Raw genomic sequence first — 25044 nt, 5'->3', positions numbered from 1 at the left:
TGGTTAGAAAGCAAGAGGATCTTGACCTGGGATTTCACCAGTATAGGAAATCTCCATGAGGAATCTCCCTCACTATCTATAGTCCCAGAGAGATGTTTAGAGTGCTGAGAGGCTGACTTGTCTGAGGTCACACAGCCAGCATGTCACAGGGGGCCCCTGATCCCACGGATTCTAGTCCATTGCACCACGCTGCCTTTCCAGACTATAAGTATCATTTGGAGTATAATAACGGTGATAATTACTGTCATAATAACCGTAATCATCCTCCTCATCATCATTATTATATCTCCATTAAGTTCTCCTCCCAGTATCTCAGCCAAGCTTGAGGGGGCTCCCCAAGGCTAAGACAGCTCTGATAAGTCCCACCTGATAGGTGAGGATTCCAGCTGTTCCAGGGAAAGACTATCTGGCTAAACTCTGAAGAATGTAGTAACAGCAGCTGGCCACCAGGGGGAGGACGCCTTAGCTAATCCCCTGAATTCTGCCCTTGCCCTGTGCTGACCAGTGTCAATTTATGTATCATTGTATAGAGTTATCTACATCTCTAAGCCCCGCTTCGCCTTCCCCTTGTTAGACACTAAACTCCTTGGGCCCGAGAACTTTCTGGGGTTTTGATCTTAGCATTTTAAAAACTACAAAAATTAACATGTTATATGCCCTCCTCATTTTATTGCAAACAGCTGTTTTACAAAATTTAAGTTTGCATGATTTGCCCAAATATTCTTTATCATAAAACCAAACTTTTAACACATTGGATATTAAGTAAATCTTGAGTGAACAGCCCATTTTTCCAAAGCAGGGACCGTCTTTTGTCTTTCTTTGTGTCCCCACTGTGGACAGTGCCTGGCACATGGTAAGAGCTTAATAAATGTTTATTGGGTGATGGAAGGAGAAGGAAGGAAAAAACAGAGAGAGATAGAAAGAGAGAAAAGAGAGGAAAGAAGGAAGGAAGGAACAGAGAAAGAAAGAGGAAAGAGAGAAAGAAAAAAAGAAAGAGAAGAAGGAAGGAAGGAAGAAACAAAGAGAGAAAGAAAGAGAAGAAAGAAAGAAAGAAAAAAGAGAGGAAAGGAAGGAAGGACAGAAGGAAGAAACAGAGAGAAAGAAAGCGAGGAAAGAGAGAAAGAAAAAAGAAACAGAGGAAAGAAGGAAGGAAGGACAGAAGGAAGGAAGGAAGAAACAGAGAGAGAGAAAGAAGGAAAATAGGAAAGGAAAAGGAAGAGAGGAAAAAAAATACTTTTTAGGACCCATCTAACCAGAAAACAGAAATCAAAAAATTAAAAAAACTTAAAAAATAACTTCATTTATATTCTCCTAAACGGAAAACCTTAAACTCTCTCCCATATCACCAAATAAAAGCCAAAATATAATCTTTAAGCCTCAAGGCAAGGACAATTTCCATGTCCAAGCACACTTCTCTCCCTGAATCTTCTTTTCTATTCCCTACTCTCTCCATCTCCACCTATTCTAACCCTCTGTCCATCCCCCTTTAATCTATCTTCTCCCTGTCATTCTATAAAACTTTCTGTAGGGTTAATTATCCTCCTCCCTCTGGATCTAAACCTCCAATTACATCTATTCCCCCTCCCCCAACTCCCTATCTGTCTGTCCATCCCCCATCAAAATTCTGTCTGTCTATCCCCCCTCTATTTCCTGTCTGTCTATCCCCCTCCCAAAATTTTCTGTCTCTCCTCCCATTCCCTCAACCCACATCCCATCTTTGTCCCCTCCCCATTCCCCCCCCTTCCCAGTCCCCCCACACCACCCACTGCCACCTCTCCCCTCCTCCCCCACGGGCCAGGAAAAACCCTGAAACCCAAAAACCCACATTCCAGTCACTGAAACAACCCGCCCCACTCAGCCTACTCAACTCCCAAGAAGGGCCTAGAGGGCAGGAAAAAAGAAAAGAAAAATTAGTTCCTTCCTATACCTTCCCAAAAACTCTCAAAACAAAACAAACACTTTAACCTTTACGTGTATATTTTATTTTTTTTTTTCAGGAAAATTCTTCTCAATTATTCCAACACCAGAAACCAAACGACAGGAAAAATACCCCCCACCTAGAAAACCTTCTACCTCCCTAGGGAAACTCAAACAAAGTAAAAAATGGATGAAAATTTCTCAAAATAACAAGTTAAAAAGTCCTAGATTTGGAACCAGAAATCTAAGTTGAAATCTTGTGAAACCTATATCTTGTAATCTTGGAACAACCCCTTACTGAAATTTAAAAATGAAGGTCAAAAAACCACTCTGGTCTAAATTTCCCAACCCTCCCACTTCCCAAGAAAGAATTCCAACCAAAGTTTCAGATTACCCACAGCTCACGGGTCACCATAACACATGATCAACAAATAGCCCGAGAACGAAACAGGAAGACCGCTCCAAAAAAAATCCAAAGGACATCACCAGACAGTATATAACAAGAATAGGCAAAGAACCATCGAAACTGGCAGAATTCCTTTCTCACTCCAACGTGGGTAACCAGATACTCTAAGTCCCTACCCTTCCTCTATCAATCAAGGCAAAACAAGTATAAACTGAAAAGAAGGTTGTAGTCAGGATCTCCCTCTCTCCTCTCTTTCCACAAACCGGGAAATCCCTCCCCCGCCCCTTCTCTCTCTCTTTGTCTCTCTGTGTCTCTCAGCTTTCTCCCTTTCCTCCCTCCTCTCTCTGTCTCTCTGGCTCTGGTTCTGGCTCTCTGTGTCTCATCTCTTTGTCTCTCTATCTCTGTCTCTGTCTCTTTTTTTCTCTGTCTGTCTCTGTCTCTCTCATCTATCTCTCTCTTTTTCTCACCTCTTTCTCCTTCCTCTTCTCTATCTCTGTCTCTCTATCTCTCCCTCTCTCTCCCTGTTTCTGTCTCACTCATCTCTGCTTGTCTCTCTCTGTTTCTCTCTGTCTCTCTGTCTCTCTCTCTCTTTCTGTCTCTCTCTCTCTCTCTCTGTCTCTCTGTCTCTCTCTCTCTCTGTTTCTCTCTGTCTCTGTCTCTCTCTGTCTCTCTCTGTTTCTCTCTTTCTCTCTCTGTCTCTCTGTCCCCCCCCCTCTCTCTCCCCTCCCTCCCTCCCTCCCTCCCTCCTTCTTCCTCTCTCTCTTTCTCATATACATCCCCATACCCCAAAGGTGGACCCTTCAAAGAAACAAATACAAGTCTCTCCCCCTCTCTAAACCTCAGTTTCTCATCTGTAAAGTAAGGGATAACAGTCTTTGCTCCGCCCGATTCCTAATGAACACCAAAGGCTTAATCAGCACAAAGCTGTAGGTGAAGGCAGCCATCACCTCTCAGCCCAGTCACCCCCCCACAGACAGCACTCGCAGCCCTCTAAGAAAGGAGGGAGCAGAGCTTGGCCAAACAGTACCTATTCAGCACCTCTGAGCCACAGCCTCGAGTGTCTGACTTCCCTGTGGGCCACAGGACATCAGAGGATGAGGATGAGGAAAGCCCAGGAGACCACGGCTTGTGGGTGACGCTCCCTTGAGGGGGAAAGAACAGACATCCAGGTCAGTGCTGGCTCTGAGGGAGGAAGCCCGAAAGCCAGGGGGGATGGGCAGGAAGAGTAGCCCTCTGGGACCTGGCCCCTCCCCTCCCACACACCAGAGCCCAGAGGCCCACAGTCCTAGGGTCCAAGGTCACTATTTGGGGCTCCAGAGCTTGGGTCCCAGTCTTGTTCCTCCCAGATGTCCTCAGGGGCCCCTGAATCCATCAGTGCTGATCTGGTCTCCCTGGTTTGGCAAAGCTACCATCAAATCTGATACTAACAAGATCCCAAAGGCCTGAGTTGAGGGGACGATTTATAAACCAAGGCTAGATTAAACATTACTCAGCTACTCCCCTAGAATTTCGGTCCCTGCGAATCTCACTCCTGCTCCACAGGAGGATCCAACTCAGGGTTTCCCAGGCAAGGGATCTAAGCTGGGTTGGCAGAAGAGAATTAAAACATAAGCCAGAAGAAGGAAATGGGGAAGGTTCCCATCCTCTTCCACCCCTGGGAGCACAGGAAACTCCCTTGGAAAGAGGCATTTGGCTCCTGCTCCCTCTTCACCCTCCTCCTCTTCCAAGGAAGCCCACTGAGACCCTGGCTAGTGGATCCATGTCTGCCCCTGCCCTCCTCCAGACCGTGGGCTTGACTACCTGGTATGTCAGATGTGCTGCTGAAGGACCTGTAAGGAAAGAGAGAGGAAGAAGAGGATGGGGATAAAGTAAGCAGAGAATCCAGACCCAGAGACCAAAGGACTTTCCATCCCCTCCCCCTCATAACATCCCAGATGAGGAGGATGACTCCATCCCAGGGCAGACAGAGCATTGGTGCCCCCAGGGCCTCAGGACCTCAAACTGGCCGTGTGACCCAAAGTAAAAGGGGTCCCGGAGTCATCCCCTGGGCTTGCCACAGCCTCCTGATGGTGGGGGTCCACCATGTACTCTACCTCTTTGGGGGTGCGGGGTCTTCCTCTCGCTGCCGCCGGAGGATAGAGCCAGCGCTGGGGGGAAAGGGCAGGATGGAGAGGCGGTTGATCTCCTTCTCACTGTCCACCATCTCCTCCTGGAAGAAAAAGATTCAACAAGGATGTGGGGACCATTCACCGGGCCCTCCCCATTCCCTCCAAAGAGCTCCTGCTTTCACTCTGCCCCAGTTATGTGATGTTCAGAGGGTCACATCACCTCCGATCCCCAAAGTGCTCATCTGTAAAATGAAGCCCTTTGGATAACCTCATTCAGGCCCAAATCCTGCGTCCCTTTAGCTCTTTTCCCATTCGCAGTTTGTCAGGAGAGCAAGCTTCAGCCAACGTAGGGGCAACACTGGCGAGCCCAAACCGGTCGGCCTCAGAGCCAAGCTCTGCCCTGGCTGCAGGGCCTCCCCTGCCTTTCAGATATACCTCATCCAGGGACATGGGACCCAAGAATCCCAGACCTCCCAAAACAACTCCTCTTTCTACAGGCTGTTAAAGTTTACGAAGGGATTCCTTCTCAACAATCCTCTGCGAACTAAGGAGTGAAAGAACCAGTTTTGTTTTCTCTGATGGGGAAACTGAGGCCCCAAGAAGGGATGTCAGATGTCTAAGTGACAGAGATGGGAAGCAGCAACGGCAAGATAAAATCCCCCAACCCCCAAATCCAGAGCAGTCTCTGTTTCCTTTCCCTCACAACTAGCCCTAATTCCTTGGGGTTCGGCCTCTTACCAAGGTATGGGGCTCAGATCCTCCGGAAGGGGTGGTCTCCCCAGGCACATCTAGACTCCCAAACAGAGAGGGGCACTCACTGAGACTCCAGGTGCTGCTGAGGTTGGAGCACAGGGAGTGAGAAGAGTTGCAGGCCTGAGGAGAAGGGAGAGAAGGTCAATGATGAGCCTACCAAGCCAAAGCTTCCTTAGCACCAAGTAATGGTAGCAAGGAGACAAGAGCAGTCAGCTCTGCCTTCATGGAACCTCCATTCTATAGAGACTCCAACACAGTCGCAGATAAGCACAGCATCTATACAGAATACAGGAAGCAAAAGTCCCAGAGAATGGGCGCCCGTCCCCAGACCACCCTTCCAGATCTTGAAGACTCCTGCTTCACTTTGGGCAAAGTCCAAATTCGGGGTCACATTCTAGAAAAGACACTGACAGCTCCGGCCTTTCCAAAAGAGAGCAAGATGGCCAGAGATCCAGAGACCGTGTCCTAAGGGGATCAGCTGACAGAGCTGAGGATGCTACATCTTAGAAGAGACTCAGTGGGAGCATCTTTAAATATATGAAGGGCCCTTTGTTCTATGGAAGAGCATTAGGTTTGATTTGCCTGCCCCTCAAGTTGGGAAAGAGGCTGGGAAAGAGGAATTGCCAATGGTTAAATTTCATCTCTTTTAATTATAGATTCAGGGCTAGGAGGAAATGAAGAAACAGACCAAGAAGTAAAGGGATTTGTGTAAGTTCACTTAGTAAGTAGCAGAATTATAATTAGTAACACTCATTTATTTCCACTGAGACACGTTTACAACGTTTAGTCAGACTCACCTGAAAGTCTAAGACTAAATAAAGACTAATTAACAAATAAACTAATAATAATATTATTAATAAATAAAACTAATAATAATAAAATAAAATAAAGAACTAAGACTAATAAAGTGAGTTGCCTAGCTAATGGACAGGTAAGAAGTGAGATTTGAACCTGATCTTCCTTCTCCTAAGGCCAGCCTCCCTGCCACAAAAGAGGCTGTTTCCTCCCTTCAGAATCAAGGCTATCCAAAACTAAGCCAGGTTCTTCTGTTAAGTAACAGAACTGTAAGTGAACTTCCCATCATGGAAGGTCTTTAATCAGAAGCTTTTTAGAGATGTCCTATTAGTAGTGATCTCCCCATGATCTCCCCATTGCAGAAGATCTTCCATCAAAAGCTTTTGAGAAGTATCCCTGTTAAGCAATGACCTTTCCAAAATGGAAAGTCTTCAATCAGAAGCTTTTTAGAGGTGTTCAAATAGGGACTGGACCAGAATGATTATGAGTCGCTTTAATCCTATAATTCTAGGCATGTAATAACCCAGCTCCATGTAAAAGAGAGGGAATAGTGAATCGAAGCTCTTTGGAGTCCAAGCCCTCCCCCAAGCCTCTTTCTCAAGGCCTTCTTCCAGTCTTCCCTCTCGTGGCTGGACATCGACCTTCAGTCACTCTAATCCCAGGAAGTCTGAAGGGTCATCTCTATTCTGGCTTTCTTACCCCTTTTGCCTTTCCCAAAAATCAAGGTCCTGGGTCCCTCTACTCACTCTGTCTTCAGAGTGGACAAGATCACTCATACTGTTCTGATGGGCAAGGAGTCACCAATTATAATCTTTCTAATAATATAGGAAGCCACTAGACCTTACCATCTGCCCTGCTTCTGTGTCCTCCACATCCCTGGCCCTTGCCATCTACCCTACAGCTGAACCTTCCCAGCTCCTTGAGAGTATGGACTGTCTGGATTTTCCATCATACACCCAGCACTTGGCTTAGTAAATGTTCTTCATTTTTTCTTTAATTCCTTTAAGTAGCTTTAAAGCAAGTCTGATTGAAACCCAGCACCTCAGGAGCACATGCCCTGCTTCGGCATCCCAGCCCCTTCCCCAGTCCCACACATGCCCCTGGGGTCATTCCTCTCACCTTCATCCCAGCACTGCCCTGGACGCGCTGGAGCTGGGCTTCCAGCAAGCCCTTAGCTCCCTCCAGCCGGGTGACTGTGGTCAACAGCTCATCCCTCTCGGCCTCCAGGCCTCGCACCTGCTTCCGGTACTGGTCCTTCTCAATCAGACTCTTAGAATATTGCAGCTGAACGTGGTCCCGGCTCTGGATGGCCTGTGGGGAGGATTGGAACATATCAAGAAGACTGAGTCCCATTCTGGGCCGCAAATTTAAGGAGTCGTCAGGGGTCTAGCTCTAGGAGACTCAGAGGCCATTTTAAGAGAAGGAAACTGACCCACAAAAGAGACATGAACTATCCCAGAGTGCCGTGGTAGCAGCCGGCCAAGCCAAGATTTGAACTCGGCTCCCCTGCATCTCAATCCAAGACCAGTGCCCATGGGCATCTGAAACCATGGGCTCAAGAAACTGATAGAAAGGAGCCCTTGAGAGGCACTAGCCTTTAAGGTGATTTAAAAAAAAAAAACTGGAGTTGGATTTAACTAATATTTATTCTCTTTCCTTCTTCCTTTTTGGAGGCAATTGGAATTAAGTGAATTGCCCAGTTACACAACCAGATGGAATCCAGGACCAGTGTTCTATCCATTGTAATCCCTCCCCCCCCCCCCCCCAACTAATGTTTATTCTCAATGAATCAAAGCTTAGAAAGGACCTCAGAGACCATCTACTCCAACTCCCACTCAAACCAAATTCCTTTGAGAATGTTCCCAACAAGGAGCCATGCAATCAAAGCAGAAAACCTCTCCTGAGAACTTGCCCCCATACACAAACAGCTGAGCTACACTGGAAAGGGGAGTCCTCCATATCTAATCCTCATATTTATCCCTCTTTGTGAAGTAAGATCAGAGGATTATGGGACTTAAAGAAGGCCTGAACCAATTCCAACGATCTGTGATGATGAGAGCCATCTGCACCCAGAGAGAGAACTGTGGGAACTGAGTGTGGTTCACAATACAACATTTTCACTCTTTTTGTTATTTGTTTGCATTTTATTTTCTTTCTCATTTTTTTCCTTTTTGATTTGATTTCTCTTGTACAGCAAGATAATTGTATAAATATGTATGTTTATATTGGATTTTCATATATATTTACCATGTTTAACATATATTGGATTACTTGCCATCTAGGGGAAGGGTGGGGGGAATGGAGGGAAATTAGAATACAAGGTTTTGCAAGGGTTAATGTTGAAAAATTATCCTTGCATATGTTTTGAAAATAAAAAAGCTTCAATTAAAAAAAAAAAAAAAAAGAAAGGGGGGGGGAAGGCCTGAAGGTCAAAAAAATCTATACCTCCATTTTACAGATGAGGAAGGGTTAAATATCTTGCCCAAAGTCACACAGTAGTAAGTCTTATGACTTCAAATGTGCTCCAGATGCTCTTTACTCTACCACGCTTCCTACCACCTTGATTGGGTTTTTTATTTTTATTTCATTTCTATTTCCAGTTGCATATTCTTCCCCTTCCCTACTCACTGAGAAACCAAGAAATACAATACCCATTTCATATATAGAGTCATGCAAAATATATGTCCCCCATTGGTCATGTTCTGGGGAAGAGAGAGAAACAAGAAAAATATAGAAAGGGAAAAAAAAAAAAAATGCTTTAATCTACACTCCAAGGATGGAGCATTTATATCATGAGTCCTTTGGGACTGTCCTGCCTCCCACTTTTAGCCTTTTAGCAGGCAGAACTCCCAACTGCTCACTCAAATCAAAGAATGCTCAGGGAGAGCCCTCCTCCCAGGGCGATCTGGCAGTGACCACATGGCACAGCCAGGCCCCCAAGGAAGGGAGATGGGAGCTGGGCCACTGACTTTGGCCTGACTGTGCCCGCACCCTTACAAGGCTGCTTGATCAGCAGGTTTTTTTCTCGGCCTCTTTTATTCAGTCCCTGGAAACAGTTTTATTCTCACTGGGTGAGCTCAAGGAAAGAAAGGGAACATCCCCACATCCCCTCCCTAAGCAGGTCCTCAGATACTGGGGGAGGAGAGAGCCAGAAAGGGCCACACCCCCTAACAGCTGGGGGATGGCCAGGAAAGAACCAGCTAGAGAGAGATAAGAAGAAAAAAAACAGGGCTGGGCTGGAGTGTGGAGGGCTGGCCCCTTTCCTGCCTCAAGTCCTATTTCCTCAATCAATTACATTTATTCAAGAGCCCACTAAGTACCAAGCCGGAGATTACAGAAAAAGGAAAAAAAAAAAAAGCAAAATCAGTATCTGCTAGAAGAGTTTTGATTCTGTTTTTTCCCAATGAGAAAAAGAAAACAGATTTTTATCCATTGAAAAATAATTAAAATAATATTCTGAGAAGGTGTATAGAGAGTGGTACATCCAGGATGCATCCAGAGCAAAAGCAGGTAACTAGAAGAGGGAGATTCTTCCGGCAGAGGGGGGATCTTGAAGGAAGCTGAAATTTTGAGTTGAGAGTGAGGGAAAAGACTTTCAGGTGTGGGGGGAGAGCTGGTTCAAAGGCTTAGTATTCTGAAGGTGACTCGGTAAAATTGCCCAACAAGTCGGTAAAAGAGGCGCTTGCTACCTTCCTGGGTAACCCACCCAATTCAAGAGACAACGCCCGACTGTTGGGAAGTTGTTCCTGATTTGGGAGAAGACCTAGTCTGAACTTCCCCTCATTTCCCTACACGCAGGGCCTGGGGGAGAAGCAAACAAAAGCTCCTCCATTAGTGTCTTAGCCAATCGAGGGGCCGGGGTCCCCAGATGACTAGGAAATGGGGCCTAGAAAGGAAGTGACCCCCATAAGAAGAAGGGGCAGTCTTGGCCACCTGGGATTTCTGCCCACTCCAAATTTTGGCTGGATTTTTTTTTTTGCCCTTTTTTTTTTTAAATCATACTTGACCTTGTAGTATTAATCAATCGCCATAAGCATTTATTAACCATGTTGCCTGTGCAGGTGACTTCAGTTTCTCTGGGTCTTAATTCCATCATCTTGAAAATGGGTGAAATGGACTTGATCACTCCTAAGAAAACTTCCAGGTTTACAACTGAGATCCTCCTATAAATCAGGCTCTGTATCAGGCTATGGAAATACCAATTCAAAAATAATTTTTCATTTGCCCTCAAAAAGCTTCCAATCAGGGTCATGGTAACTATACACAATAAATACAAGGTAATAGGGTGGGAAAGGGAGTGGTCAGCTGCTAGGGACTCCAAGTAGTGAGCTGGGAGGGTGTAGAGGGCCAAGTGTACTTGAAACAAGTCATCTTACAACAAGATGTCAACTTGTAGAACGATACTAGGTACTAAGTATATATAAACTAGAGAATCATTATCTTAATTTCACCGAGTTAACACCTTGTTGTAAGATGACTTGTTTCACTTACACTTGGCCCTCTATAGAAGGATATAACACACAATGGGCTAAGTGCAAAAGCAAAAAGACAGGAAGAGAAATTTATCATGAGAAAGAATAGTAAGACTTTTTTTTTAAATCGGCATTTTCTTTTGCAACATGACTAATGTTTTTATGACTTCACATATATAATTGGTATCACATTGCTTGCCTTCCAAAGGGAGGAAGAGAGGAAGAAGAGAGAATTTGAAATTCAAAATTTTTTAAAATGTATGTTGAAGTATTTTACATGTAATTGAGAAATGTTTAATGAGATGAATAAAAATATATTGGGGAAATTAGCAAGAAAGCTACTCAGATCACCAAGAGTATGATATCAAGTAAAATAAAATAAGACTGGAAAGGTAAAGAGTTGATCATGAAGAGTTGAGACTCAAGACAGAGACCTTTAAATCCTATCAAATTATACGAGGGAGCCACTATCATGAGAAGAATAGCAAGACTTTTTTTTTTTTAGTCTGCATTTTCTTTTGCAACATGACTAATGTTTTGCATGACTTCACATATATAATTGAAATCAGATTGCTTGCCTTCTCAAGGGAGAAAGAGAGGAAGAAGAAAGAATTTGGAATTCAAAATTTTTTAAATGTATGTTAAAATGTTTTCCGTGTAATGGAGAAATGTTTAATGAGATGAATAAAAAAATATGGGGGAATTAGCAAGAATGTCAAGTAAAGTAGAATAAGGCTGGAAAGGTAGGAGGGAGTTGAGCATGAAGAGTTGAGATGCAAGACAGAGATCTTTGGATCCTACCAAGTTATACAAAGGAGCCACTAGAAGTCACTGGTCAGGCGTATCCTTTAGGAAAGTCTCTGTGGGGCCTGAGACGGAGTGAGGAGAGTTATACGTCAGGAAAATTGAGGAGGAAGCTGTTATCATAGACCAAGCAAGGAGGGACAGACTGTTCTGGCCACAGGTTAGACGTAAACCTCCTGAGAGCAGGGATTGTGTCATTTTTTCATCTCTATGTTTCCCCGTGCCAAGAACAAGTATTGTCCAACAAAGAAACTTAAATGTGTGCTAATTAATCAATGTCTGCTAAACTGGATCCATTACTTGAAAGGTGGAAGGGCTTGATTTGGAAGAGCCCTTGTAGCCCAAAATCTAGGTGCCTTAGACCTGGTGTGATTTGGGGCAAGTCTCATGCCTTTCCTCTGAGCCTCAGTTTCCTCATCTGTAAAATGGGGGTTGGGATTATTGACCTTTCAATCCCTTCTACATCCCGTAATCCCAAAGCTTTCTGACCCCAAACTCTTTCCACCCCTGGTCTGATGTAACATTTCCTGGCTAGATCTTTTATATCACCCTACACTAGCACCAGTTCCAGCTTAATCTCTAGAGACCTAGAGATCTCATTTTTCCTTCCCCTGCTCTCCTGGCCCCGAGGTCCTGCCCCACCGCTCCCCTCCCTTCAGTAACCCAGGAACAGCAAAGTTGGCTTTTTCCCTCCCAGCAACAAAACCAGTATCTGAAAAGACGAGAAAATCACAGCATCCCAAAGTGTTGAGTTACAGATTTCAGGAAACTCAGCGGCCAGATTAGGGCTATCTTAAGATAAGGTCAGCAGCAGCTTCCTGGACTAACTGGCCCCTTTCCCATCTCGCTCCTATCTAGCCCTGATGTGGCCACACAGCCAACCACCCCCTAACGCTTCAGCTGGACGTCCTTCCCATCCTCGGCCTGGTCTCCCCAACAAGCAGCTCCTTTGTGCTCCTAAAACAGTGGCCTCTCTCTGGCCCCTTTCAGCTCCCTGTCAAGAGCCCTCCAGAGAAGGGCACTCACTGCATCTATTCCTCCTTCATAGAGAAGATGAATAATAATCATATAAAAATAGTCTAAAATCATAAGAATAAAGTAATAATAGCTGCCAGGAATCAGGAAGAGGGAGCTGGTTGATTAAGCCAGCATTTGCATCAGGGTGGTGAATGGACTAGGAAAGAAGGAAGGCTTTCTTTCGGTGGATGTCCAGACTGACCTTGAGCAGATTAGATTACTGAATGTGGAAACACTGTTTGCGGAGGGTCAGTGGGGGGGGGGGGGGGGGGGGGGGGGGGGGGTATGCTGGGGAGAAGGCAGCAGGGATCACAAGACCCTGAAACTAGAGCACAGAAAGTCATCCAGGCACTTTTTTAAACTGAATTTGTAACGTCATTGATAATTAGAATTTTCCAAAATGATTAATGTTTGCTAATTAATTAACGCTTGCTAATTAATCAGTTTGCTGATTAATCCATGAAAAATTCAGAGAAACAAAGTAAAAAGAACCACATTAGGGTTAGGTCAGAGTTAAAGTCTAATGTGGTCCTTGAAGCCCAGGAGATTTCACCAGTCAGTGAATAATTGGGAGAAACCTCAGAGCATCTAGCCCAACCCAAACTTGACCCAGAATCCTTTTCACCAAAATAAGGAAATGTAGCAAAGAAGAGGGAAAGTTAGGTCCAGTCTTGCCCTGCCTCTTGAAACAGGGTCCCAGGAAGCAACAAGGAATGAAAGGTCATTGGGCTTCGGTTGCAACGCCCTCATCCACCCCCTGCCCACTGAAAGGCCAAAGATCATGTCTCTCCCGGACCAGGAGACAAGTCCCTACCTTGGCGGGCAGGGAACAGGTTGGAGGCGAGTGGGGAAGCCCCGTGGGGGAGAAGGGGAGCTCACCTGGTCCCTCTCCTTTTCAATCTCCTCCAGCTGTACCAGGACAGTGGCCATTCGGTGCTTATAGAGGCCACAATCTTTCTGCAAAGTCCGGTGCTTGAGCTGCAGGTCTTCCATCTCCCGTAGGTACTGTGGACGTGAGGGAGAGGGACGAGCATCAGGAAACCGAGCAATCAGACATTTAAAGGTGGAGTTCACCTTTCCATGGAACGAAACAGTTTATAAAGAACTTCCCTGTTTCACAATCCTTAAGAAACTCAAAGCAGATAATGTGCAGAAACTTCCACTAAAAAGGTGAACCAGCTAGGTTGGGTAATCTAATGAATAGAGCAGGGATTCAAGAAGATAGGGACTTCAAATCCTTCTTCAGCCACTTATCAGTCATGAGGCCCTAGCCAAGTCATTTCACCTCAGTTTTCTCATCTATAAAATGGGGATTATAGAATTTTTGTAAGGATCAAATAAAACGACATATAAAGTGCTTTGCAAGCCTTCAAGTGACACACAAATATTATTATTATTAAATGTTAGAGACATTTACCAATAGGAAAAGTTTAGTTGGCTCTATTTGGTAGATCACAGATTTAGAGTTAGAGATACAAAGGTCTTTGGGGGTGTCAACTAGTACAACCCTCTCTTTTTTCCAGTTGAGGAAATGAAGGTTCTCCTTCATTCGATTGTAAGCTTTTTGAGAACAGAGACTTTCTTTTGCCTCTTTTTGTATTCTCCGTGGCTTAGCACACTGCCCAATATACAAGAGACACTTAGTAAATGTTTATTGATGATTAGATTATAAGCTTCTTGAGTACAGGATTTTTTTCCCTTTTTTTGGATCTTCCACAGCTTAGCACAGTCCCTGACACACAGTAGGCACTTTATTGACTGACTGATAGTGACTTCCTAGGTGATACAGCTTTCAAACATGGGATCTGGGACATGGACAGACAAATTCAAGTGCTTTTGGCTCCCCCACACTATAAACTTACAGTGAAGCAGGATCTGCAGGGTTACCAACTAGAACATATGTTCCTTAAGGGCAGAGTTTTATTTTTGTTTCAGTAAGTCCTGGGTCTTGCTTGAGAGATGCTTACTGAAGGAATTTTTAATTCCTAACAATGGAATGGAGTGAGATCAACGGATCCCGTGGGAGTGGACTCCGTGACCTTGGCCCAGTTAGGGCCATGATTCAATAGGCCGGGTCAGCCAAGAACAGGCCCCTCTAGGAGAATGGCCAAACCAGTTGAGGGTTTCGGGATAGAAAGGAATATTACTAAGTCCCCCAGAAACAAACTTGAAAATTGGGAGAACTACTGGATTGACTGACAGATGCCACATGGAGCAAACAGAACCAGAACCGCAAGGATTCAACCCAAAGACCAACGTCGGCTCAGGTGAGATGGGGAGGCAGTGCCCTTCCCCCATCCGAGAGGCTTGGGAACCGCAGCAGGTCTGGACGCAGCAATTGTTGTTCTGGCTTAATAGGAAGGGTTCCATGGGAGGGGACGGGGAGCAGGAAATGACTGTTCCATAGAAACAAAAGGCAGCATCAGTGAGCCTTGTTTTTAAGAACTTATGAGACCCTGGGGAAATGGAGTTAATCAGGAGCTGCCCCAAAGAGGAGTCTGGGAAAGGAAAGGTAGCGGGGCCTGGATTCCAGGCCTGGCCAGGCCACTTGTCCGCAGTCTGATCCTGGCCAAGTCAGTCTCAAACCTTAGCGTTCTCGTCTTCAGAATGGGCACAATCGTGCTCATAAAAACATAAGACAGGTAAGGAATAAATTTATACAAAGAGGAGGCAAGATTAGGATATAATGGAGGATTCCTGAAGGGGATCTTCCTCTCCACTAAACCTCCGTAAAGGAGGAAGGCAGAGGAGGGATTGACGGAAAGCTTGATTGGCCCAGGAGTGTCAAGAAGAAAGATGCAAGGATCCTGTTTCTGGGCTGGTCTAGAAGGGACCTCAAGGGCCACCTATTCCACTATGTGGAAACTGAGGCCCAATGGAGGCAGGATGGAAGGTTACCTTGTCCCGAAGCTGCTCCGCCCACTGGAGCTCTCCCTGGACGTCATGGAGCTTCTGACAGAGTTCCTGGCGATCATCCTGAGCTTCCTTCCAATCGTGTTCTAAGATGTCCAAGAGGATCTGCTCCGAGCCGGGGTCCTGGGGAACCACCACGCACAAACATAGCTCGGACCTCCATCGTATAGTGGGACGAGGCCGCAGGAGGCTCGGGGTCAGGAAATGCTTCCCCTGCCACCATTCCCAACCAGTGCCAACCCACTCATGGTGGAAGGAATAGTGGTGCCTGAGAAAACACGGGTGGAGCAATCCAACGGGAAGCAAACAGAACCAGGAGAAGCATTTCTGCCAGACTGAAAAAATCCCTAACTTTGGAAATCATAAAATCCCCAACCTATGCAACAACCGGCCATGAGGCTGGAGGACCAGTTTGAGGTCTACACCCCACCAGCCAGCTTGGACTCAGCATGAAAGCGAGACACACGCTGTGGATACGGCCAACAGAGGAATTAGTTTTACTCAACTATTTGTGACAATGGTTTTCTTTTTGTTTGTTTGTTTTTTAATTGAAGCAGAGGTAGGAAGAAGAGAAATAAGTGCTTGTTAATTGAAAAAATAAAGCAATAGTAGTAAATGTTCTGGAAAGAACACAGACAGTTAAATGTGGAAATTTGTCTTGCATGACTTCATACGGGTAATGGGTATTGTATTTCTTGCCTTCTCAGTGGGTGGGGAAGGAAGAGAAGTTGGCACTGATAGTAAAAAAAAGTAAAGAAGGAAGGATGAGAGAGGGAGAGGGGTATGGAAGGAAAGAAAGGAAAAAGAGAAAAGGAAAGAAGAAAGGGATAGAGGAAGAGAGGAAGAAAGAAACAAAGGAAGGAACAAAGGAATGAAGGAAAAAAGGGAAGGAAGAAAAGAGGGGGAAAATGAAAGAAGAGGGGAGGAAGGAAGGAAGGAAGAAAGGAAGGAAGGAAGGAAGGAGGAAGACAGGGAAGGAGAGATGTATGGAGGAAGTGAGGGATGGAGGAAGGAAGAAAGAAGGAAAGAAAGAAAAAGGGAAAGAAGGAAAGAGGGAGAAAAGGAAGAGGGGAGAAAGGAAGAAATGAGAGGGGGAGAAAGGGAAGGAGAAAAGGATGGAGAAAGGAAAGAATGTGGGAAGGGAAGGAAGAGGAAGGGAAAGAAGGGGAGGGGAAGGGAGGGGAGGTTCCTTTCTTCCTTTCTTTGGGCCTTATTCTCCTTATCTGTAAAACAAGAAAACTGGACCAAATGATCTCAGCTCTAAATCTACTCTCCTAGGATTCTATGGGCTTCATTTTCCTTTTCTCTAAGAAGAACTAAGTTATTTCTGCTACCTCTATAAGCTAAAGATATTCCGATGTACGTGGCAGCTTCAGTCCCAGGACTGGGAAACACCTTTCTGCCTTCTCTGTTGTATTTCAAAGTTCCTACTTTGAGAACTTTCCTTATAGCTCTTGGGGGGAATAGAAGGTGAATAAATTAATTTCATTTATAGAGGCCCAGAGGCCAGGTCAGATACCAAAGTTGCACAACTAATAGGTGGCCAAATAGGGCTGCAAGCCCAAGTGTCTGCACTCAATGTCCAATATCCTTTCCCCTACTCTGGAGAAAAAGAGAAGAGAAGGGCAGAGGGAAGAGGAGAGCAGAACATTGTTCCTGTTCTCCCCCACCACCAGGAGACTTAATAGGAACAGAAAAGAAGCTGTGTGAGGAGGTCCTGGCCCACCCAAGCTTCCCGGGCTCAGAACCTGTTTAAGGCCTTCCTGAAGTTCTCGAAGGGAAGTGGTCAGTCTCTGATTCTCGGCCTGGAGTTCGGAGATTAAGTCAGGTGCTTCAGGTTCCTTCTCTTCCACATCCAGGGAGGAGGGGGCCGGGCTCCTGGCTCTCCGGAGCATCGTGCACTCTTCCTCCAGCCGGCTCACTTTGCACCGAAGCTGGTCTACCTAGGAGGAGGAGCAGGGAGAGAGAGATGGTCAGCCACTGTGCATGAGAACGTGTGGTTCCCAGCCTTGTCTCAGCCTTTTAATAACAATCAACCCGTCACTAAACACTGTAGATCAGACACAGGAGAACCAAAGACAAAAGTGAGAGGGTCCCTGCCCTCAAATAGCTTACATGCTAACAGAGGAGACAATCCACAAAGGGAAATGATGGCCAGGGAAAGGAGTTGAGGGGTTGGTTAGCTGGCCCATTGAGCAGCTAATCAATAGGCCTTTTCCAGAAGTAATCAAATCCATCAATAAATATTTCTTATCCAAGGCAATCCCAGTAGACTTTGGACAGAAAATGCCCTCTGCATCCAGAAAAAGAACTAAGGAGACTGAATGGAAATCATCACATGCTGGGTTCACTTCTTTTTTCTGCTTTTTAATCTCTCCCATTGTTTTTCTCTTTTGCTCTGATTTTTCTCTCCCAACATGATTCATAAAGTAAATTTATTTACTTTACTTTATTTATTTACTTACTAAGAAAAAAAATATTTCTTAAGCACTTACTCTGGTGACCAGGGAAACAAAGGTATAGATGAGCAATATTCCTTACCTTCAGGGACCTTACATATTATCCTATTACCACACATTCACAGATGATAAAAACAAAATATATGCAAAGTGAATACAAATTATTTAATTCAAATATATTCATTCAGTGTTTATTGGCCATTTTGAAAGTCGCAGCACCAGCATGAACGGCTTCGAATCAGGAAGATCCAGATGCAAGTCTCATCTCATATATTTACTACGTGACCCTGGGCAAATCACTGTGTGTATCTGGGTCTCGCTTTCCTCAAGTGAAAAATGGGAGGTTTATGCCCTTTTATCTCTAAACCAATAACCTTTGTTCTGCAAAGCACTCTTCTTCCCAAGAACCGTGGGAAGTAGGTGACCCAGAGATTATCATTCCCATTTACAGATGAAGGAACTAAGGTTCTCACCCAGATGATTCCCTATGCTGAGGGTCTGAAGCCATGGCAGACAAGCCTCCTCTAGTGGAAAACTCTTCCAGATTCCCCAAGTTAAGAACATTTTCTACCTCTTCAACTTATCTTGTATCTAGTTATCTTTATATGTCATCTCCCACCCCATAAGCCCTGGGCTAGTGACAGGGCAGAGATAATTCTGTTTATTATGTCTTCATGCACAAGTGGCTTGACTATATCTGACCCACTGTAGGGGTTTGGTGGATTGAATTAACAGCATAAGGGAGTGAGAGGAACAGACACCGAACCATTTTAAGGGGATAGAACACATGGTCTTAACAACTCACAATTCTTTGAGACCCTAAAAGGCCTTTAGTGCCAGATGTGGAGTCAAGAACATCCAAGTTTGAAATTATGTCAGAAGAACAAGGTACAGGACCTGGAATCAAGCAATCCTAAATTCTCACCCCAAGCCAAGTAACTCTAATCGAGTATTTTAACCATTGTCTGCCTCAGTTTCCTCATCTGTAAAATGTCTGTAAATTCGTGTAAATTTTTAAAATATCTGTAAAATATCTCCCTTCCAGGATTGTTGTAAGGATCAGATGAGATCACATTTGTGAAATGCTTTGCAAATCTTTAAAGCATTCTCTCCATAAATGGCAGCTATTTATTATTGTTGTTACTATCTGTGTGAGCGGTGACATCCGTAGTTCTGCCATTAACACTAGAAGGATCAGAATTAAAGAATGCTTCAAAGGAAATATTTTTAAATATAGTGCATTCTTTTAATCCTTAAAACAAATAAAATAGAGTAGGATGAAATTTCAGAGTGAAATTATATTACTACATCATATTACATTAATAAATGCATACCAATTACATTAATACAATATTATAGCAATAAAAGTATTATATTAATGAAGTTATATTGATTTCTTAATATGCTATGTTAATATGTTGGTATATTAATATAGTAATACAATGATATATTAATATATCAATATGCTACATTAATATGTTGATATATTAATATATAAAACATTGTTTTAGGGCAAAATTACATTAATATATCATATTATGATAACATATTACATTAATAAAAATTATATTAGTATATCATAGGAATAAAGTATACTTTATATTAATGAAATTATGTTAATATATCAATATGCTATGTTCATATATTTGGTACACTGATATATTAATCTAGCAATATTCTGTGTTGCTATATTGCTATGTTAATATGTAAAATATGGTTTCAAAGCAAAATTATAATATATTTTACATTAATTGATGCACCCCGTCTTTCTAGTGTTAACCCCTGTGTGATCTTAGGCATCAGTTCCTTATCTGGGCCCTCTATTTGTAAAATAAAAGACTGTAATCAATCATTTTTAGGGTTCCAGCTTTGATATTTTGTGTTCTAAGGATCCTCCAAGCTCTGACAGAATCCTCCCACATTGTAGGTTCCTCCCAGCTCAGGTACATTCTGCATGCTAAGGTCTTTTTCAGTTATGAGAGTCTATATTCTAAGGCTCCTTCCAGTCGTGACCATTTCCACTCTCACAGTTGCAATAAATACTTGTCAAATGGAAACTCAAATGACCCTTATCAGTGTCTGGAAGGAATTCCCAGCAAAGCCTATCAAAACATGCAGTTAATAGCCAGTAAAAGTTACAGTATGTCCTTGACAGTCACAAAATTTTATGCTGCAAAGGCTTCCCAGAATTCCAGACTTCTACCAGAATTGGCTGAGCCTCCCATGAGTAACACAAACCAAAGGGCTTAACCCTGCAGTCCTTAGAAAAATGTCAGGTCAACAACAGGGGCAGACAGAAGAATGCACTCATTATTGGCCAAAGGTCTCCATGAACTCATGACACCGAGTCCCCTCCCTCTCACGAGTCTGTCCTTACCTGGCATCCATCCAGGGCAAGCCAGAACCCGGAGCCCTGAGGGTGCCAAAGATGAAGGAATCACCTTGGGAAAGAACACACTCCAGGGAATGGCCCTGAACCTCTCTAAGAAGGATACATACACAGTCAGCCCCGCAAGGATCCTTAACGCTGATAAGAAGACCAGAGTTTGAATTAGTTCTCAGACACTTATTAGCTACACCATCCTAAGTTAGTCACTTAATTTGTCTCAGCCTCATATTCTTTTTATTTTTCAATTGAAGCTTTTTATTTTCAAAACATATGCAAGGAAAATTTTTCACCAAAACTTTGTGTTCTAATTCCCCCCCCCCCACTTCTCCCATACCTCCTCCTCTAGATGATAAGTAATTCAAAATATGTTATAGATGGTAAAAAAAAAAAATATATATATATATATATGTAAATCCAATATAAGCGTAGTATTTATACAATTATCTTACTGCACAAGAAGAATCAGATCAAAAAGGAAAAAAAGAGAAAGAAAAAAAATTCAAGGAAACCACAACAAAAGAAGTGAAAATGCTATGTTGTGGTCCACACTCAGTTCCCACAGTTCTCTCTTGGTCGTAGATGGCTCTCATCATCACAAAATTACTGGAATTGGTCTGAATCACCACTGTTGAAGAGAGCCACATCCATCAGAACTAAACATCGTATAATCTTGTTGTTGTCGTGTATAATGATCTCCTGATTCTGCTCACTTCACTTAACATTCAGTTCCTGTAAGTCTCTCCAGGTCTCTCTGAAATCATCCTGCTGATCGTTTCTTACAGAACAATAATATTCCACAACATCCATATATCAGAACTTATTCAGCCATTCCCCAATTGATGGGCATCCACTCAGTTTCCAGTTTCTTGCCATAAACATTTTTGTGCATGTGGGTCCCTTACCCTCCTTTAAGATCTCTTTGGGATATAAATCCAGGAAAAACATTGGTGGATCAAAGGGTATGCACAGTTTGATAATCTTTTGAGCATAGTTCCAAATGGCTCTCCAGGATGGCTAGATCCATTCACAATTCCACCAACAAAGTATTAGTGTCCCAGTTTCCCCACGTCACCTCCAACATTCACCATTATCTTTTTCTGTCATTTTAGCCAATCCGAGAGGTGTGTAGTAATATCTCAGAGTTGTCCTAATTTGCATTTCTCTAAACAATAGGGATTTAGAGCATCTTTTCATATGAGTACAAATAGTTTCAATTTCTTCATCTGAAAATTGTCTGTTCATATCCTTTGACCATTTATCAAGTGGAAAATGGCTTGAATTCTTATAAATTCAGCTTCAGATTCTTAATCTACAAAATGAGGGATTTGGAATTAGATAGTCTAAAAGGTTTAAATTTACAGTGAATTAAATTTACAATTCTATGATCTTCTGATTTATTGTACTACTGCGGGCAATTCGTTTGAACTCCTTATTTCTTCTCTTATAAAAATGAGAATAATAGCACCTATCTCCTTGGAGAAACAAATCAAATGAAATCACATTGCTTTGCAAGCAAATGCTAGCCATTAGTAGTATTCTTACAGAGAAGAGACTGAGGTTCAGTAATAAGGAGGGACTTGTCCAAGATGAAAAAGGCAGATGAGAGAGAATAAGGACCAACATCCAGCTCTCTTGTTTCTAGTCTAGGACCTGAAGAACTAAGGGCCAGCCCCCTCTCTATATGGGGCTCAGAAAGAAATCTTCATCTTTGCTTCCAGATGAGGAAATATAAAAGGTTGCCGGTAATCTATGTCTATCTAAGTCTAATCACATGTTCACAAGGCAGTCTCTCCCCAGGGTTGGAGAAGAGGGAGTGGAGCTGGGTTATGGCTAACAGAAGACCTGGATAGTTATGTCTGAGATAGAATGTATGCTCCTTGGAGCCAGAGATTATTCTGTCCCTGTATCTCCAACATCTATCACAATGCTTGGCACATAGCAGGTATTTATAAATGCTTTTTAATTAATTTATTGATTATGATTCTCTCCAGTTTCAAGACAACAGAATCCATGCAGTATCTGATGAAGAATCACCTCTACTTCACTTGCGATGATCACAACCAATCTATACTCTCAAGTACAACCAATAGCACAGTCCCAATAAATCTTGGGCAAAAAACACCATCTGTACCCAGAAAAAGAACTTTGGAGATTGAATGTAAATCAACATATGCTATTTTCACTTCTTTTTTCTGGGTTTTTTTCTCTCCTATGGTTTTTCTCCTTTGTTCCGATTTTTCTCTCCCAACATGATTTATAAAGAAATGTGTCTTTAAAAAGTTAATATACATGTATAACCAGAAAAAAATAAAACAATAAAGAAAAAAACAACAGCCACCAACAGCACAGACACACAAATCAAACTTCATGCAAGCTGCCTAGAGCCACACACAAATTACGACAATCCGTCTACAGGCCTACAACAACCTCATAAACAACCACCAAGAGAACCCATAAACTCCACTAGTACATATCTAGTAACATAGCCCAATCTTGGCCCCCCGCTACAACACAGACAGGTCCCTGGAACCCCTTTGTGCATGGATGATGAGAGCCAAAGAAAGCACATATACTCCACCTCTAGGAGAGCGGTTTGGTCTAAGCCAGAAACACTCTCTCATTCCATCTTCCACGTGACTCCCGTCAAGCCTTTATAATAAAAAACGGTGGGGAATGGATGCAAGGGGAAGGAAGGCAGGAAGTGTTTCTGCTTCTTTAGAACAACAAAATGATCCACAATGGGACTGAGGCCCAAATCCTACCCTGAACTGCATGATGCTCTGGCCAAAGGAGTCAGTTGTAGTGATACAATTATAATGATGAAAAAAAAATTTAATAATAATAATGGAGAAGTAGCATGACATATAAATAGAGGGCTGCCTTAGAATCAGAAAGACTTTTCTCTGACACCAAGTGACCCTGGAGGAATCATTTCTCCTTTCTGAGTCTCAGTTTCCCCACCTGCAAAATGGAGGGAGGGGTCAGACTCAGTGGTATTGAGGTCCCTTCCAGATCAAGATCTAGGATTTTTATGTTCTTTATGATTTATAATAACATAGATGATAAAAGAGAGCAAATCACAGGCTCTAAGTGCCCATGAAAACCTTCTAAGACTATGATCCCTGATACAATGATGATAGGTCTATCTATAGCATGTTAAGGTGTTTAAAAAGGAAAAAAAGGTTTAAAAAAAGGCTTTATAGACATTGTAATACTTGTCATATTTGAGTCATACAATAACCTGAGGAGGTAGGTCCTGCCAGTAAAATTCTTCCCATTTTGGAGATGAAGAAATTGAGACCCAGACCAGTAAAGGATCAAGCCCAAGGTCATACATCTTGTAAGTAGCATTTGAAATTCAAACTCAGTTCTCTCCCCCCAAAGCAATGCTTCCTCTACCAAAGGGCTGAAGATCAGAAAAGGGAATTTTAAGGCAGGTTCTTAAGGAAGGATAGCAGAAGCCCAGACATCTCCTCCCCAATCTCCGCTGACTCCCAGGGACCCCTGGACCATACCACCAGCTGCAGGTCTCGGCTGCGCAAGACGGCCGTGTTCTTCTCTTCACTCAACTGGGCCAAGCGCATGGCAATCATGTAGTTCTCCTCCTTGAGCCTCAGGAGCTCCAGGCTGCCCGATTCCCAGTCCTCCCGGAGTCGCTGACACCGTTCTTGGGCCTGCAGTTGCTCCCCTAGCTTGCGTTCCAGCGTGGCCCGCTCCTCCTCCAGAGTCCGAGTTTGGGCCTGCAACTGCTGCTCCCTCTGTAGCTGAGCCTTGCGTTGCTCTCGCAGCCGCCTCACCTCTGTCATCAGGAACTGAGTCAGGCCCTCGGGACCCTCCTCATCTACAAAAGGGCAAAGTGACAAGTGAGCATCCCACACTTTGCTCAACTCCCACTCAAAGTCCCTTTCTATCCAGGTTCCCATACTGGCTGAGTCACTTAAATAGCTGGACAAATCACTCTCAGTTTCCTCTTCTATTAAATGGGAAATAAAGGCATATCAAGATAAGAGGTTTTTAAATTAGAAATCTCTATTTTCCTATCTATCTGACTTGTGCAGTGATTTGAGTCATGTCCAACTCTTTTGGGTTTTCTTGGAAAAGATTCAGGTTTGCCATTTCCTTCTCCAGCTCATTTTACAAATGAGGAAACTGAGGCAAATGGGATTAAGTGACTTGTCCAGGGTCACATAGCTAGTAAGAGTCTAAGGCCACATTTGAACTCAGATCTTCCTGACTTCAGGCCCAGCACTCCACCCACTTCTCCACAGAAACTGCCCCATCTATCTAGCTATCTTGATATAGACATACAGTGAATAATTTTTTGTGGTCTTCTGTAGGATGGAGAGCTGGCCTTAGAACTAGGACATTCTAGATTCAAGTCTCACCTCTGATCTACACAGGCTATCTGACCTTAGACAATTAAGTCATTTGACTACACGATACTCTCTAAGAATGGAATTGCAGAGCAGATGCCGACATATATTGGTGAAGAGCATTTAATTATCGTAGACTTCTTTGTAGCAATGAAATCACAGGTCCAGTCCCTTATCATCTGAGTCAATCTCCTCCAATCTAACAGAGTCGCATCTGAACACTACCCTATCGATTCTTAAATCTCTCCAGGAAAAATGAGACATCTTTCCTCCTTAGAAGTGGAGTACATACCCTGGCAGATCAGGCAGATATATGGGGTATACTTATGCTGAATTGATTATTTTTTTCTTCCCTCTCTGTTATTTTTTGTTATGAGAGACGCTCTCTAGAGAGGGGCAAAGGGATGCTTGGAAATGAAGATGATATAGAAAATAAATGATATCACCTAAAATAATGTAATATCTCAAAAGATGGAAAGGCTATGGAGGTGCTCCCTTATTCCAGTGTTGAGCTTCTCTCTCTCTCTCTCTCTCTCTCTCTCTCACACACACACACACACACACACACACACACACACACACACACACCCCAAGCTCACTCAGGATGTCCTTTCTCCTATCTGCCTTACATTCTTCCT

The 25044-nt window shown here is 43.5% G+C and overlaps 1 protein-coding gene across 3 annotated transcripts in view; it reads right to left on the bottom strand.

Moving 5' to 3' along the window:
- CARD10 (caspase recruitment domain family member 10) overlaps positions 1–25044 on the bottom strand; it is a 48029-nt gene that overhangs the window by 17998 nt on the left and 4987 nt on the right. For all 3 annotated transcript variants that reach the window (XM_031940939.1, XM_031940938.1, XM_031940937.1), the window contains exons 4-12: positions 23549–23874; positions 16934–17128; positions 15171–15308; positions 13152–13277; positions 7099–7290; positions 5170–5304; positions 4417–4532; positions 4124–4152; positions 3351–3465 (exon numbers count right to left, since the gene is read on the bottom strand). In XM_031940939.1, coding sequence (XP_031796799.1) covers positions 3351–3465; positions 4124–4152; positions 4417–4532; positions 5170–5304; positions 7099–7290; positions 13152–13277; positions 15171–15308; positions 16934–17128; positions 23549–23874 — 1372 coding nt within the window. The remainder of the gene's footprint in view (positions 1–3350; positions 3466–4123; positions 4153–4416; positions 4533–5169; positions 5305–7098; positions 7291–13151; positions 13278–15170; positions 15309–16933; positions 17129–23548; positions 23875–25044) is intronic.

This window comes from Sarcophilus harrisii, chromosome 5 (assembly GCF_902635505.1).
Source record: "Sarcophilus harrisii chromosome 5, mSarHar1.11, whole genome shotgun sequence".
NCBI classification, from domain to species: Eukaryota; Metazoa; Chordata; class Mammalia; order Dasyuromorphia; family Dasyuridae; genus Sarcophilus; species Sarcophilus harrisii.
Note: the sequence above shows the minus strand (reverse complement) of the source record. Positions and strands in the feature narration are given on the sequence as shown.